The sequence below is a fragment of the Pinus tabuliformis genome, chromosome 2_1 (assembly GCF_031772625.1).
Source record: "Pinus tabuliformis cultivar Carrire ecotype Pingquan chromosome 2_1, CPIR1, whole genome shotgun sequence".
Lineage (NCBI taxonomy): Eukaryota > Viridiplantae > Streptophyta > Pinopsida > Pinales > Pinaceae > Pinus > Pinus tabuliformis.
The window spans coordinates 981,387,513-981,404,412 of record NC_142299.1 but is presented as its reverse complement, the minus strand read 5'-3'; the positions used below and the strand labels follow the sequence as shown (position 1 = coordinate 981,404,412).

General features: G+C 44.7%; 1 protein-coding gene across 1 annotated transcript in view; it reads right to left on the bottom strand.

The window, feature by feature from the left end:
• Positions 1-16,900, bottom strand: part of LOC149203917 (histone deacetylase 15-like) — a 283,535-nt gene that overhangs the window by 52,274 nt on the left and 214,361 nt on the right. The window contains exons 12-13 of the mRNA XM_089402027.1: positions 11,997-12,041; positions 11,812-11,848 (exon numbers count right to left, since the gene is read on the bottom strand). Coding sequence (XP_089258153.1) covers positions 11,812-11,848; positions 11,997-12,041 — 82 coding nt within the window. The remainder of the gene's footprint in view (positions 1-11,811; positions 11,849-11,996; positions 12,042-16,900) is intronic.

The following is a 16,900-nucleotide window of genomic DNA, read 5'->3' as shown; positions in this document are numbered from 1 at the left end:
GGGAAGAGCTAGAAGAAGGACATCTCCAAGATGAAATGCTTCCATTGTGGGGAGTAGGGTCATTATGCAACCCAGTGTCCCAAGAAGAAGAATAAGGGAGAGGCTTCTAACTCCAAGGCAGCTCTGGCTAAGGCGGAGAAAGAAGTCGAGACTGATGACGACTGTGCCATCAGTGCTCATGCACCTCTAGAGAAGAGGTGGGGTGACATTGAGTTGTAGTCAGGAGGACTACAGAAGATGAGGGGCAGGATCCTTGAGGTACCCAAACTCTTGGATCATATCCAGCTACGGGAGCCCTGAATGATAATCGCATGATGACGGATGTCAGGTGGAGCAAGGTGCGATGGAGCGACAAGGCAGTGTTAGAGTGCAGAGGTTTGTAGTAGCGCAGAGGAGGTTTGCAACAGTGTGAGAGGCACAATGGAGGTTGCAGTAATGCGAGAGGCACAGAGGTCTTTGCAGCAGTGCAAAGGCAACAAAGGGAGCACAGGATAGCAGCAGAGGTAGCTTCAGCATCAGGAGGCTTCCAGGCTAACAAGGATGTCACAATTTGGGTAGATCAGTTACTTACTTCTCAGTAACTGAGCTGCAGTGCAGCTCGTAGCAGTGGCAGTGCTATGGGTAGCATGGGCAGCATGTTGAGAGGGAGTTGCAGTACAAATGTAGCAGTGGCAGAGCCACAGGCAGCGGTACAGGAAGCAACAGTGCAGTGGATGTTGGGCAGCAGGCCAAGCATTAGCATAGGTACCGGTGGGGAAGGATCAATGTGATGTTCAGTGGTGGAGCATTACTAGAGCACATTCCTCGCTAAGAGGGAGTGTTGATTTCTGCTAGCATCGGATGTGCTCTAGCCATGAAAATTGGTGGAGAGACTAAAGCACATGAGATCTCCATTAAAAATGGTTTGGGGAAATTCCACCTGGTTAGAGAGATATTAAAATAATTAATATTTTTAATGGGGTTCTTAAGTCTAAACTTACGAAAATTAAAATATTAATGTGTATTAATATAAAACTGGGTGAGAATATCATAAATGACATGGATCAAGCCAAATCTAATCTTAGTTGTTGATTAGAGACTTAATCTGCATATTAATATAAAACTGAGTGAGAATGTCATAAATGACATGGATCAAGCCAAATCTAATCTTAGTCGTTGATTAGAGACTTAATCTCAGTCGTTGAAGAGTCAACAAGAAAAGTATAAGAGAAAGCTTGAGGGTCAAATGGAGATACACCAAAATTGATCAGTCAGTTCGATTTTCTGGAGCGGTGTTTGCTGAGAAAATTCGAACAAGTGATCTAAATTGCAGCTAGCGGCAGTGAGTACATAGAAAAATGGCAGAGATAGTGCCAGAAGGTCAGCGCAGTGACTAAGGAGGCTACGCAGAGGCACCTAGAGATTGCGCAAAGGTTGAGGGACCTGCGTGGGGATGCAAAAGGCCAGAGAGTTGACACAGAGAGGCAAAGGGCTGATGCAGGGGGTCCCAAAGCTACGCAGAGGCTAGCAGGGCTGATGCAGGGGGTTCTAGAGCTACGCAGAGGCTAGCAGGGCTGATGCAAATCCTTGGAGAAGCGCCGAAAGGATTTTCGTGGGGCAGACTAGTGCTGAGAAGCTAAATATCTGCTTTCGAGAAGAGGTATTACCGCCGTGTAAAAATCTTTGTTGGGTGACCCAGTTTGGCACCCTAGTTGTACTCAAGAAATCTGCATAATAATAAAACCCTCAGAATTGTTGCACTGGTTTTCCCGCATTGGGTTTTTCCGGGGACGATTGTCCAAAAATAACGATGTCCCTTGTGTGTTTGTCTATTATTTCAATTGATGATCTGTATATGAGTTGAGGTTGCATTTGTGTTTATTTTCAGTATTTATATGAATAAATAAATTGATAAGGAATAAACAAGTAGGTGAAATAAACCAGATAATGCAGGAGGAATTTCTGAGGTGTTAGACTTAGAAATTTCAACACGAGGGCCGTCGAGCTCTAATACCAGATGGCACAAACACATCCAAATGCTCAGCAAATTCAAATTTATTATTATTGAAAGATAGAAGATGATTACAATTTGTGGGAGGCCCCTGCCTTTATACTGCCTCGGGTGCCTCTTGGTGAATGGGCGTGATTTTTGATCATGCCCTTTACCTAATAACTACTTAATTAACTAATTTTTATATAACAGTTGTGATTGTGCAGGAACTCTCTATAAAAAAAATTGAACATTTAAAGCATGCTTGGACTATTGGATATATATCTGATTTAATTGTAAAGGAGAGATGAAGCATCTTGTGACAACAAGATGCTTGGGAGGACATTTGGTCAGCCTATGTGTTGATGTCTAGATCCCGAAGTAGGGAGGGTGGCATTGCTCATGGAGATCTGACATTGGATAGACACCTAGATCCCTAGTCTTCAGATATGGATTTGTTTCTTGGTAACTTAGGTTTTGGAGTATTGGGAGGGTCCTTTGCTGAATTTCAAGCTAGAAGACAATTGTGGGCTTCCTTATATTTGGTGATCAGATGCCCTTACTATTTTAGCAGCATTCATGAGTTCTAAAAGATGCATTTCTCATGTATCTAGACACACTAATGCTGGTAGGCAATAAGAAAGTTAGAATACTTTCCTCTTTGAAATTAGCTTACTAAGCTCAAACAATGAGTGGTGGGAGTTCACGTGAATGGACGTGTAATTATGAAAAATAGATAAGGTGTACAAGGGATTTTAAACAAGAGTGAAGGCTTATCTTTTGCATGAAGGGGGTAGAGGGCATTGATGATTGTGCGAGGTGAGGACCAAATTTGAGAAAGAGCATAATGATGCTCAAAGGCTGAAAGATCAAAGAAGCAATATTGGTAGAAATACTCCCATGTTTCTTGTCGTAAGCCAAAGATTGTCTCCATCAAACAAGGAAGAAGAGTGTAACAGGAGAAGAGTCATCAAAACCTCCAATTGTAGGTCAAGAAAGTAGTATGGTGAAATGTTCAATATTCTAGGAAGATGTCATGTCCCTGCTCAAACACATTAGTCACAGGGTGCAACTACACATTTTTGGCACCATTTTTGGCTTAGAAGGAGGACCCCACACTTGGACTTAGGAACTATAGGGGAATTCGAATTTATTTTTGCAGCTAGTGGAATGTGGGGGCCACCCACATGGGTAATTCTAACTTGGTCATTCGATGAACTTGGAGGGAATCGAATGGGTGGATGGAGGGGCCCACATGAGGCTAAGGGGGCCCAAGGTGATAAAAGAAGGAGGAGCTCTCATTTTCGACCATCTTTTACATTTGCAAACAAACACACTTAGTACACTCAGTTGCTTAGTTATTTTACTAGTTCTTTAGCCACGAATCTCTCAAGTGGGAGATTCAACCTCTTCTTCGGTGGACCATCCGTGCCTGCCCTAGGGAGGCTCTTCCACAGGGATTTCAGAGAGTTCAGCACCGTCACACACTTCAGCTAGCAACGCAAAGAAGGGACCGCGTATTTCCTGGGCAACCAAAAACACACAGGAGGAGTTAGAGCCAGCAGGGAGGTCCATTGCTTGCTGGGAGTTCCAAGCGTTGAGGAGGTTGTTTGTTGAGGGCATTTTCGCTGGGCTTTGCAGCCAGCTAGACTAGTGTATAAGCTGTACGAATTTCTGGGCAGAGGGATTGCGCAGAGGCCTCTGGCAGCAATTTCGTGGGGCTTGGAAGAGCAGTCATCTTGGCCAAGAGCCATCCAGGGAGCAAGGAGTTAGTTAGCACAAGTGAATCCAGCATTCCAGTGGTGTTTTTAGAGGGATTTGCAAACTTTTTACTGCAAATCGAATTTGGCAGTTGCCGCTTGGCAGAGGCTCCAAGGAGGCTGAAAATCCAATTCAAAACCAGAGAAATTCCCTTCTGGGTTTTTCTGGGTCTCGTCCAAGGAGTCTGGGGCTGAAAGGATATAATTTTCTGAGCAGTTTTTGGGCACATTCCAATAGGTCGAAGTTCAGCAGGGAAGTAGTTTACTTGGACAGCGCAGTGCAGAGTGGTGCAGCAGTTGGTCAGCGTTCAGCGCAGTTATTTCTCACCTAGGTTTTTGTCAAGCTTGTCCTTGATACAACCCCAGGTGCACCACTCCATTTCATATTGTATCTAGCTCTCTAATTTTATAATATATATGGCTCAGCAATTCTAGATTTGCAACGTTTTCATGGATGTCTAATGCATGTTTTATTTTTATATGCTGTTGAACTATTTATTTGCTTAATATCACTCATATTCCTACTTCAGAACATTACAGTGGTATCAAAGCCTAGCTCTTGGCTTAGATGTGGTGTTTGCTTCCTATGAGAGAAGGGGACTAGCAGAACATCATCTACCGTAGGCAGAGATACAGGAGCAAAGAAAGGGAGTTAGAAATTATGCTAAATACGAAGGAAAGAGGGAAAGCAGTGGTTGGAGAAAAGGAAATGGCAAAGCCCAAGAGTAGGGAGGAGATGGCTTTCGACAGCCTCCTAAGGGCCTTGAGTGACTTGGCCAAGGGGCAAAAAGAAATGTTAGAGGAACAAGTCACAGAACAAGGACAGGGCCACGCCTAGAGGGTTTCTATGTGGAGAAACTTCCAGGGCCTCTCAACCTTTCGATCACGCCTCACCAGCAGCACAGTGCCCTTCAGTTAGCGTGTCGACTCAAGCTACACTACCTTCTATCATGCCAGTAGCACAAATCGAGCCAGCAAGGGAGGAAGACACTCCTCAGATGGGGGATTACCTCAGAGAGTGGCAAGCTATGGACAAAGACTTCAAAGAAGCCCTCTCCTTCAGAGATTACTGCAAGCTCAAGCAGAGTGAGAGGAACAAGGGATACGAAGGACAAGGGACCCAAAACTATGAACTGCAGAGAACTATAGGGAGGATGTATTTCCCTACATTTGATGGCACTGCCAAGTGCACAGCCGAGGCTTGGTTTGAAAAGATGGACACATAATTTCAACTCAACCGGATGAAGAAGTAGGAAGCCATTAAGATGGCAGCGCTGCACTTGGAGGGGGAAGCCCATGATTGGTGGTTTCACGGTCTGACCACTTTGGGGCATGCCTAGATAGTTTCCTATGAGGACTTCACCCAGAGGGTGGTGGAGTGATTTGATCAGAGAGATTCGAAAGCTTCTTTCAAGGAGCTGACACAACTACGCCAAACAGGTAACCTAGAGCAATACTTCTCAGATTTTCTGCGTGTATGAGTGGTGGTCCTGGATCTATCCGAGGCAAGGAGGGTATATACCTTCATTGAGGGCTTGCTTTAGCCCATGCGTGGACTGTTGAAGTCACGCAGACCCTCCACGCTGCAAGAAGCGATTGTGTGTGCCAGAGATTTACAGGGGGCCATCCCCAAGGCCAGAGCAACATTTCCTGCACGGACCCCTTTCCCACAGAAGGGGCATGAGACTAGACCCCCACCACCGAGGACCACACAGGGGAGGGGGCAGTTAGATGAGGAGACACGGAAGGACCTCTGGAGGAGGAAGTTGTGCTTCACATGCAGAGAGCCCTGGGCACCAGGCCATAGGTGCACAGCGGGTAGAGCACATTACATTGAGGTCTTTTTTGACAGTGACCAGGAGGACGAGGTGGAGCAAGATTGTGGTGGGGCATATGGATAGAGTTCAAGGGACAAAGGGCCACCACCACCACCACCTCCACAGGGAGGGGCATCCCTTGCCTCATCAGGAGGAGTCCTTACTTCTCTATGCGGGATTCCTAAGCTTTTGACACTCATGTTCAGAGGCACTGTACAGGGACAGAGGGTGTCGGTGCTGGTGGACAGTGGGGCTACCCACAATTTCATAAATGCACAGCTGGTCCAGAGGAGGGGCCTCACCACAGCAGAGTTTGAAGGGTTCCCAGTCCTAGTGCCAAGTGACCGTACTATCCAGTGTACAAGATACGTGCCCTCCTTAACAGTAGTTATGGGGAAATACTCGATGATGAACCACTTTTTTGTGGTCGATGTGCCAGACACCAACGTGGTGATGGGTGTCCAGTGGTTGTATTCTCTTGGGCGAGTCACGACGGATTGGAGGAAACTTGAGATGGAGTTCATTGGGCCAGATGGAAAACTGGTGGTCTTGAGAGGCATGCAGTTTTATCCGCCTCAGACAGTTTCGGCCCACAAGATGGAGGCAGATCTCCGGCATGGGGACATTGCATGGGCAGTCGAGTTGAGGGTCTCAAAGGTTGGGGGACAGGTGCAGCCACCACCAACAGACATACAGGCTTTACTAGACAGATATGCGGTAGTGTTCGGGGACACTCCACCAGGGCAAACACCAGATAGAGGAATTGAGCACACCACTGAGCTGGAGCCGGGTATACACACAGTTATCACTACCCCTTACAGGCACCCCAAAGCCTATAAGGACGGGATAGAGAAGGCCATCCAAGAGTTGCTTTAATTGGGCCATATCAGGCCAAGTTCCAATCCTTTCGCTTCTTCAATAATGTTGGTGAAGAAGAAGGATGGAACCCTCCAGATGTGTATCAACTACTGAGCCCTCAACCGAAAGACTCATAAGAACCGATACCCTATTCCCCACATTGATGAGCTGATGGATGAGCTTAGAGACGCCAAGTACTTCTCTAAGATTGATCTGCGTTTAGGGTACCACCAAATCAGAGTGCGGGAGCAGGACATCCCAAAGATAGCTTTCTGGTGCCACTATGGGCACTTTGAGTTTCTGGTCATGCCATTTGGGCTGACCAACGCTCCAGCCACATTCTAGTCTTGTATGAACCATATCTTTCGGGGACAGCTGAGGAGGTTCGTGCTAGTGTTCTTCGATGGCATCCTAATCTATAACAGGATGTGGGAGGAGCACCTTCAACACTTGCAGGAGGTATTGCACATTCTGGAGGAACAGCAATTTTATGCCAAGCTCTCCAAGCGCAAGTTTGGATTGACAGAGATGCTTTATCTCGGGCATATCAATGGCGCAGATGGGGTGAGAGTTCACGAGGAGAAGATTAAAGCCATCCGGGATTGGCCAGTACCCTGAGATGTGACTATGTTGAGAGGCTTCTTGGGTATTTTCACTTACTACAAGAAGTTCGTTAATGGGTTCTCGCAGTTGGCAGCACCCTTGACCGACTTGACCAAGAAGGGTGCCTTCGCATGGACTGATGGAGCATAGGCCGCCTTTGATCGCCTCGGGGAAGTGATGAGTAGTTGCCCTGTTTTGGCACTCCCGGACTTTTCCCAGCCATTCACGGTGGAGTGTGATGCATCTGGGGTAGGAGTTGGAGCCATATTGTCACAGGAGGGGCATCCCATAGCTTTCGAGAGTCGAAAGCTCCTACCGCATGAGTTGTCATATTCCATATATGACAAGGAGATGTTGACCATTATGCATGCATTGGCCAAGTTTCGTCGGTACTTGGTGGGAAACCGGTTCCAAGTGAAGACAGATCACAACAGTCTTCGACATTTCATGGGGCAGCAAGGCCTCAATGGCAGGCAACAGAGATGGATCAGCAAGGTGCAGGCCTATGATTTTGACATTGAGTATGTGCAAAGGAAGCACAATGTGGTGGCCGATGCTTTACCTAGGAGACCAGTTGGGTTATCTCCCATGAGAATCTGCCAGGATTGGAAGGCTCAGCAATTGGTGGAGTACTCTAAAGACAGGAGGGCATGCGAGGTACTGGAGGGGACACATGCAGATGAGAGTTATCGTGTGATGGATGAGGTCATCTATTACAAGAGGCGCATATACTTGGTGCCCAACTCGCAGTTGAGGGAGAGGATACTCCAAGCAGCTCACGATTCACCATTATCTGGACACCAGGGGTTCCAGAAGACTTACATGGTTGTTTGGGAGAGGTTCACGTGGAAGGGCCTCAAGGAGGACGTGCTGCAGCACGTACGGGAGTGTGAGGCCTGCCAGCGGAACAAGGGGGAGTTGACTCACCCTGCAGGGCTACTACAAACACTTCCCATCCCGGAGGGGAAATGGGAAAGTATTTCGATGGATTTTATCACTGGGCTCCGCGCAGTACAGGGGAAGGATTGCATATACGTAGTGGTCGACAGGTTGACCAAATTTGCCCACTTCTTCGCCATCCCCACTAGGTAAACGGCTGCACAGGTTGTCGAATTGTTCTTCCGGGAGGTTTTCAGGCTACATGGGCTCCCCAAGAACATTATGAGCGACAGAGACAGCAAATTCATGGGTGGCTTTTGGCAGGAGCTCTTCAGGATAGTTGGGACGGAGCTCACTCCTAGCGCAAGTTATCACCCTCAAGCAGACAGCCAGACGGAAAGAGTCATCCAGTGGTTGGAGGGGTACCTGAGGAACTATGTGACAGGTCAGTCGATGACGTGGATTCGGTGCTTGCACCTGAACGAGTACTGCTACAATACCACGCACCACATGTATTTCAGTATGACTCCTTTTCGTGCCCTCTATGGATATGATGCACTGACTTTTGTTGATATTGTTTTTGGACACAGCCAGGCCCCAAAGGCCAAAGACTGGATCCAAGAGAGCCAAGATATCCTCAAGGCTCTCAAGGATAATTTAGTGACAACCCAAAATCAGCAAAAACTATATGCAAACCGGCACAGGACAGAGAGGCACTTTGAGGAGGGGGACTTAGTATACCTCTGATTGCAGCCTTACAGACAGTCTACGTTGAAACAGAAGGGGGTCGAGAAGCTACAACCACGCTTCTATGGGCCCTACCAGGTGACTAGGCGAGTTGGGGAGGTGGCTTATGAGCTGGAGCTGCCTCCGGGGAGTAGAATCCATAACGTATTTCATGTCTCATGCCTGAAGAAGGTGTTGGGACAACAAGTGACGGCCCCAGCTGATCTACCCACGCAGGATGATAAGGGCCATTTGGTGTTGGAACCAGAGGCCATTTTGGAGAGCAGGGAGAGGAGAATGAGGAGCAAGACCATCAAGGAGTCCCTGGTACACTAGAAGAACTTGTCGGATGAGGATGCCACCCGGGAAGGTGAGCACATACTGGAGCACCCAGCTTTGAGGTTGCTCGAGGGTAAGCAACATTTGGGAGGGGAGGACTATCATGTCCCTTCTCAAACACATTAGTCATGGGGTGCAACTACACATTTTTGGCACCATTTTTGGCTTAGGAGGAGAACCCCACACTTAGACTTAGGAACTATAGGGGAATTCAACTTTATTTTTGCAGCTAGTGGAATGTGGGGGCCACCCACATGAGTAATTCGAGCTTGGCCATTCGATGAGCTTGGAAGGAATCGAATGGGTGGATGGAGGTGCCCACATGAGGCTAAGTGGGCCCAAGGTGATAAAAGGAGGAGGAGCTCTCATTTTCGACCATCTTGAACATTTGCAAACAAACACACTTAGTACGCTCAGCTGCTTAGCAAATCTACCGGCTGTTTAGCCACGGGAGATTCAACCTCTTCTTTAGGGGACCATCTGTGCCCACCCTAGGGAGGCTCTTCCACAGGGATTTCAGAGAGTTCAACACCGTCACACACTTCAGCCAGCAACGCAGAGAAGGGAACTGCATATTTCCTGGGCAGCCAAAAACACGCAGGAGGAGTTAGAGCCAGCAGGGAGGTCCATTGCTTGCTGGGAGTTTCGGGAGCTGAGGAGGTTGTTTGTTGAGGGCATTTTCGCTGGGATTTGCAGCCAGCTAGACCGGTGTATCAGCTATACGAATTTCTGGGCAGAGGGATTACGCAGAGGCCTCTGGCAGCAATTTCGTGGGGCTTGGGAGAGCAGTGATCTTGGCAAAGAGCCATCCGGGGAGCAAGGAGTTAGTTAGCATAGGTGAATCCAACATTCCAGTGGTGTTTTCAGAGGGATTTGTAGGTTGTTTCTTGCAAGTTGAATTTGGCAGCAACAGCTTGGTAGAGGCTCCAAGGAGGCCGAAAATCCAAACTCAAAACCAGAGTAATTCCCTTCTGGGTTTTTCCGGGTTTCATCCAAGGAGTCCGGGGCTGAAAGGATATAATTTTCTGGGCAGTTTTTGGGCACATTTCAGCAGGTCGAAGTTCCGCAGGGCAGTAATTTACTAGGACAATGCAATGCAGTGAGGTGCAGCAGATGGGCAGCCTTCAGCTCAGCTATTTCTAACCTGGGTTTTGTCAAGCTTGTCCTTGAGACAAACCTAGGTGCACCACTCCATTTCATATTGTATCTAGCTCTCTGATTTTATAATATATGGCTCAGCAGTTCTAGATTTGCAGCGTTTTCATGGATGTCTAATGCATGTTTTATTTTTATATGCTGCTGCACCATTTATTTGCTTAATATCACTCATATTCCTACTTAGGAACATTACAGGAGAGAAGAAGCTAGGACAAGAATGGCAAGGGCCATTTATGCTTGAGGTACCCCCTTTACTATGGTCTTGTCTCCTTGAGGGAAATCAAGACAAGATCAAGGTTTTAAGGCGCCTGTTAGAAATTCTGAAAGGCAGAAAGATTTTCTTATGTTGATAATTACTTGTGTTATTCTTGTATTCTTATTATCTTCTTTATGTTCCTCTTTTATCCAGATCTGAAACGCAGATCCATGGATCCAACATCAAGATTCAAGACCCTGCAGGTCTAGTAACGCATTCCAAAATACAAGTAAAATGCTTGCTGCTGCTATAGGAAGCACTTCATGCTTGAAACAGTGTGAGGAAATACTGAAACGAAGTAGTTTCTTGGAGGAAAAACAAGGCTCTTAGAGTTTCAAAAAATTTCTATTCTTTTCCAAATGAATATAAAAATTAAATAAGTAGATTTTGAAACTTATTAGATGTTATTGTGTCTTCAATGTTCATTAATCACAGATTACATATTTACAGGATCCCTATGTGCCCCATGCCCCTGACAGATACTTGGGTGGGCCTGAGCAACTCAAGAAATGCACTGTAACGGAATACAATCATACCAAATTGGCCTGGGACAAGCTAAGCCATACTATACAGTGTGTCCAAATCATGAAATGTCATACAGTACAGCCCAGGCTATTTGATACCCCTTTCAATCTCCATGCATTTCAAGTACTAGAATGCTGGCTTTAAAAGCTTTTCCATCAAACTGGGTAGAAGAAAAAAGGCTGTGCTGTAGATGAAACATAGGGGCAACCAGGCAGCACTCAAGGAGTTCGTTCAGAAATCTGACGCAGACAACCTGAATACAGCAACCCAGAGGAGGATGGCATTCCAAATTCAAATGGACTTCTTTAAGCAGATAATGACTGACCAAGCCTAACTGCAGCTGAAATTTAAATTCTTAGATTCAAGCAAGCTGCCATGGACAATTCCATGCAAACAAATGATGGGAGGATTTCTTTCAGAAGCTCCCCCACTTTGGAATCCCACCTATATTCAAGAAGGATGATTATGCAAGCTCTAGCAGTAAAGACAAAGAGATCATAAGCAATAAGCTACCTTATCCAGTTTTTAATAGTTTCTTCTGTCATACCTTTCGATTCAAAAGACAGTACTAGCTCAAACTTTAATATCAATTTTGTAATAGCTATTATTTATCTGGTCACCATTTTGAATACTAAGGGAACCTAAATCACAAATAATCTGATACTCATTTCCTCTGCTAGTATGAATTTCACTTTCTACCAGTTAAAAAATGTGTAACTCTTTAAAAGATCAGTAGAATCATATGAAGATTTCAACAGTAATAAATCCATGGACGCTAACAGCACAATTTTGGAAGAAATAACAAACTGAGTTTTTTATAGACAACATATTTACAACTAGCCGCACTCCATGTTTATTCCTAAGTATTTGGAACTGAAAATTCCAGTACAACATAGACAATTCGTTTGCAAGAATACCAACCAAGATCGTAACCCTGAAGCCCATTATTCAACAAAATCTGCAATATAGAACAGAAGACCTTTAATGCAATTACAACCTATTAGAAGGACAACATGCTGGAAGGCAAAAATATAGTCTTCATCACCAACTCCTCCACACTTCCAGGGAATGTTAACTGAGAACCCCTCTCCATCAAAGCTACCAACCTGAAGAGCCACTTGAGAATGTCTAGTTATTCCTCTCCATATCAGCTGTGAAAGTAAAAGTCATCATACCACAAATTGCAATAGGCCAACTACAAAAACTCTTCAATAGACTAGTTATAATATATTAATGACATAATTTTAGGTTTAACAAATTCTTCTACTTGAAGGAAAGCAATAGCACCACCATATACAATGACATGCAGACAAAACCCAATAATTCTGTCACTGAAAATGTACTCAGAAAAGTTAGCAGATTGACCAATTACGGTATCATACCAAGATAGGTTGCATCCTGGAATCACTAAACAACTCCTCTAAGATTAGTGTAGGGATGCTTCAGAAAAAATACAGTATAGAAGGCACTGCCATGCAGATCTCGCTTGAAAGAAAAATAATAAAATATAGAAAGAGATAACTTTAAATCAATCCATAATTATTTGACCCCAAGCAATAACCCTAAAAGATTCACTGTCCCCATCAAATGCAATGTTCTCTATGCCTAAGTAACAAAATAGAAAGTACATAACAACTATTACTAATCTGTTCTCCAATTTCACGATTCATGATGTATTTTAACATATAGAAGTTTAGAACACGTGCAACATGTATGTTCTTAGCTAACATTGATGCATTTCCAAACCAACTCCTAAAAATTGGTCAAACATCCACAACATATATCTGCCTCCAATACCCACACATGCTTCAAGTACAAAGTAACTTGCCACTACCTCCAACAAATAATAATATTTGGTATATTATGAATTGACTGTTTTTGGGCCAATCCAGAAAGACAAATTTAAGCAGATGTACCACACTTCATATTGCTTCCAAAATTACGATTGACTTCTCATTGGAAGCACCTCTCAGTCTAGTTTCTACCAAAAGTACAGAACTTTGATCCAACTCTCCAGTGGAAATTTATGCCCTCCGCAAAAGAGACCATTTTTCTACCCTATAGATCGAAAACTGGCCCTGATACCATATGCAGCATAGCTGCTCCCAAAATGGCACTGCTGCCACAACCAAATGTCCATTTACTACTGAAATAGATCAGCCAAGGGATATTCAGAAGCACAAGCATTTCTCAAAATATAATTTTTAAAGGATCAATGGAGCACCTGCACACTACATTTTATATTGATAGAAACTAAAGTATTCGACGATAGATAAGATTGAGTACAAGAAAGCTCATGAAGCCCTATTTAATAATTTATATTACAGAGGGACTATAGCCCTAACATGGCCCAGGTTACCTATATGGAGTAATTAGGTTCTTATTTAACAAATTGACCCTAAACACACTAGTTATATATATGAGGCCTAATTTTGCATAAATTAATGAGTACAAAATATCAAAGGAAAAAAAACTAAGGATTATTACAAAACTATGAAATTATGTACAAATAACTCATGAACATACATGTACTTGTCTAGATAGAATTGCTGCACTTTTGATACACAAGTAACACAACAATACTGGACCCCGATGATTGTTTTTTAATTTTGTGCAACATTCGGTCTGACTGGCCAAAATCACAGTTCACCTTACTAAAATTCACTACGGAAACTATCTGATTCAAACAACTTGTCCATGGCCATATCCAATATAGCAATGATCAACTCATCCAAACCAAGCAATTTTTCACGTATCCTTCTCTGGACTTCAGAAAGGTCTACAACAGAGCACACCATGACAAGTTTTCATGGCCACCCTACATTCTTTAGTAAGGCCACGCAATTGGAACACCATTATGCAGTGGAAGACAAATTCCACCTCAATATCCTCAGCTTTAGGTATCCTTCCATTGAGAGATTTGATCACAGATTTTTGTAGCTCGATCCCTAGTTTTAATCCAGTCAATACTTGCCCACAATTGAGCTCCTCAAGCACTACAAATTTCATCCATTTTTAGCTGGAGCCAGATCTTGGCTGTTGTGGCATGCATTTCTTCATCGAAGGGGTTGCACTTAAGCCATTTTCTACCCGTTCAAGCACTTCCTTGACTCCTTATGCCATTTGAATCGAACTAGAGCAGTTTGTTGCCAATAATCCTTCAAGAAAGAAGCACCACAAGAACTGAAATCTTCCCTCCATACAGTCCAATCTTAAACAAAAAAACACAGAAATGATCACTTTGTGCAAACAAAAGATGTCTCAATCCTACAAAATGTGACTGTCCAGCAGTGGTTTCTTAGGCCCTTAACATTCGACCACATTGCCTTCACTGATTAAAGGTAGTGATAAAGTCCATGCTGTCCAAAACATCATTAATTCCGAACCCAACTAAAGAATCAATTGAGTTCAGAGATGGCCATGTTTAAGGGATCCTTTTGGGAATTTTCTAGGCAGAAATTGAGTTAATGGTTCAGCCTCTCCTAGATATCGCGGGTTAGCATTGGTTCTCAGTTCGCAGGCAGGAGACAAGGAGCTCGGGAGGGGTCAGAGGATCAGGTGGAGTTGCTTGTTTGGCTAGTGACTCACTCCGGAACAGGGTATCTGTGGTAGCCGAAGACGAGTTTGCTAAGTTTATGTGGATTCAGATTAGCGTCAGAGTCTCTCATCTGAGGGACATCTACATTGCAGTCTGTTACTTTCCCCCAACCTCTTCACCATTTTCCATCCATAATGGCTCAAATGGGGACCCCTTTATAGACTTGTACACCGGCATCACCCAATACTCTGTTGTTGGGGAAGTCATCCTCCTAGGTGACTTCAATGCTCGTACTAGAGATCTCCAAATCCCTCTCCACGATTGATCAGAGGATGTGTTTTGTACCCAGGGGATAGATCCAAATTCAGTTGGGCTTCATCGGATGTCAAATGATGCTTTGGGGCCCACAACAGTTTATGGTAAGCATCTATTGCAGTTGGGGAAATCACATGAGTTGTTAATTCTAAATGGTCTTCCCTGTTTCCCATACTCTCGCTTTTTCACATCTCAGCCATATGGCGGGGGTGCGAGTGTACTTGATTATGTCCTGGCTAGCCAGAACTAGCTCGCTTTTATTCGCCATCTCTCGGTCTCCCCCATCCCCCTGGCTAATCATGCACTTCTTTCTTTCTTTCTCCGGTTTGACCCTCCCCTTCCACCCCATCCTTCCCCTCGGGGCCCAACCTAAACCACCTTTCGATTTGACGAAGGCAACCCTGACATCTTCTCCTCTACCCTACGCAAGATGCTCCCATCAAAGACCCAGTTCTCCTTGCTTGGTTCTGCTTCCACTAAATACACTCATCTTTCATCTGCCATTTGGGAAGCAGCACTCAAATCCTTCCCTCACTCCACTCGTTCCACTTCCACCTCCCGAAAAGTTGGATCTTGCCCCATGAACAAATGGTACGATGACGAATGCAAGACTCTACATCGAGAACTTCGATATGCTTTCACCCACTCTCAACCCTTCTACCCTGACCTCAAAGCTCTTTACCATCATTTCCTTCATCGCAAGAAATGACTCTTTGTCTCTCATAGAAGACGAGAACTTTTTGTTCTCCTTGCCCACTCCCCTCAACAATTCTAGCATACCATCCTTCCTCGACACTCCCCTCTTCCATCTGACCTCGACCCTACATCCATGTTCTCTCACACTTCCAACCTTTATGATATTCCGGGCAGGGCCAAATTCATGTTACCTCCCCACCCCCTTCATGTTCCCTATTCTCAGACAAAGATATTAGAGAGGCCATTTGGGTGATGAGCAGTAGCAACGCAGCTAATGAGGAAGGCTACCAAGCAGAGTTCTTTAAACACGGTTTCCGTGATTTGGTTAGTTATTTAGTTGAACTCTTCAACCATGTAGTCTGTGAAGGTTTTCCACCGACATGGTAACACCACATCATCCATCTAATCCACAAATCAGGCTCCAGCTCAAATCTCAATAACTACAGAACGATCATGGTGGGCCACACGTTCTCAAAGTTGTATGCTACTGTTCTACATAGGAAGCTCTCTAGTTACCTTGAGCAAAGACAACTCAGAGCTAGGGGACAAGCAAATTTTGGACCAGCTCATCAAACCATTGACCACATCTTCACCCTCTGCGTCGTGATTGAGGAGGCATGACATCGCTCTTCGAAAATCTATTGTTGTTTCATAGATTTTCGGAAAGCTTTTGACTCTGTTCCAAGGGAAGCCTTACTCCAGAGACTCAAAGATATTGGCATCTTAGCAACCCTATTAACAGCTATTACGCGACTATATGAGTCTGTCCTTTGTCATCTTCGCATGGCTCATTGGATGTTTGATTTCATCCAAAGCACTATTGGGGTTAAACAGGGTTGTCCATTGTCCCCTAACCTGTTTGGGATCTATATTGATGAGTTGGAGGCTTTTCTACACGAACATATCCAGGACACTAATGGTTGCCTTCTTCACCAAGTCATGATATCTATTCTACTCTTTGTTGATGACGTGGTCCTCCTCTCCTCATCTCCAGAAGGATTACAAAGGCAGTTGGATGCCTTAGCTCTGTTTTGCGATCTTCGACAGTTGACGGTCAACCTGGGTAAAACCAAGGTTATGATCTTCAATGGGGTGAAGAAAACTTCGGACCTTCACTTCCTATTCAGAGGGGAGGAGGTTGAGATCACTAGCACGTATACATACTTGGGGGTGCAATTCTCAGGTCCCCGCTTTAGTTTGCGACTAGCACTTCAGCCTCAGATCAACAAAGGGATATAGATCCTTGGACCTTCTCGAGAGATAGTACTTTCGACATCACTTCCAGAACATCTCGTCCAAGATGAGCCTCATGGACACCTTGATCCGTCCCACTATTCTATATGGCTCAGAGATTTAGGGATCGTCTTTACTTGAGTCGGATTGGGCTTCAGTTGAGAGAGTCCAAACTCTTCTTCTCTGTCGCATCATTAGATGCAAACAGACAATACCTCAGCACATCAT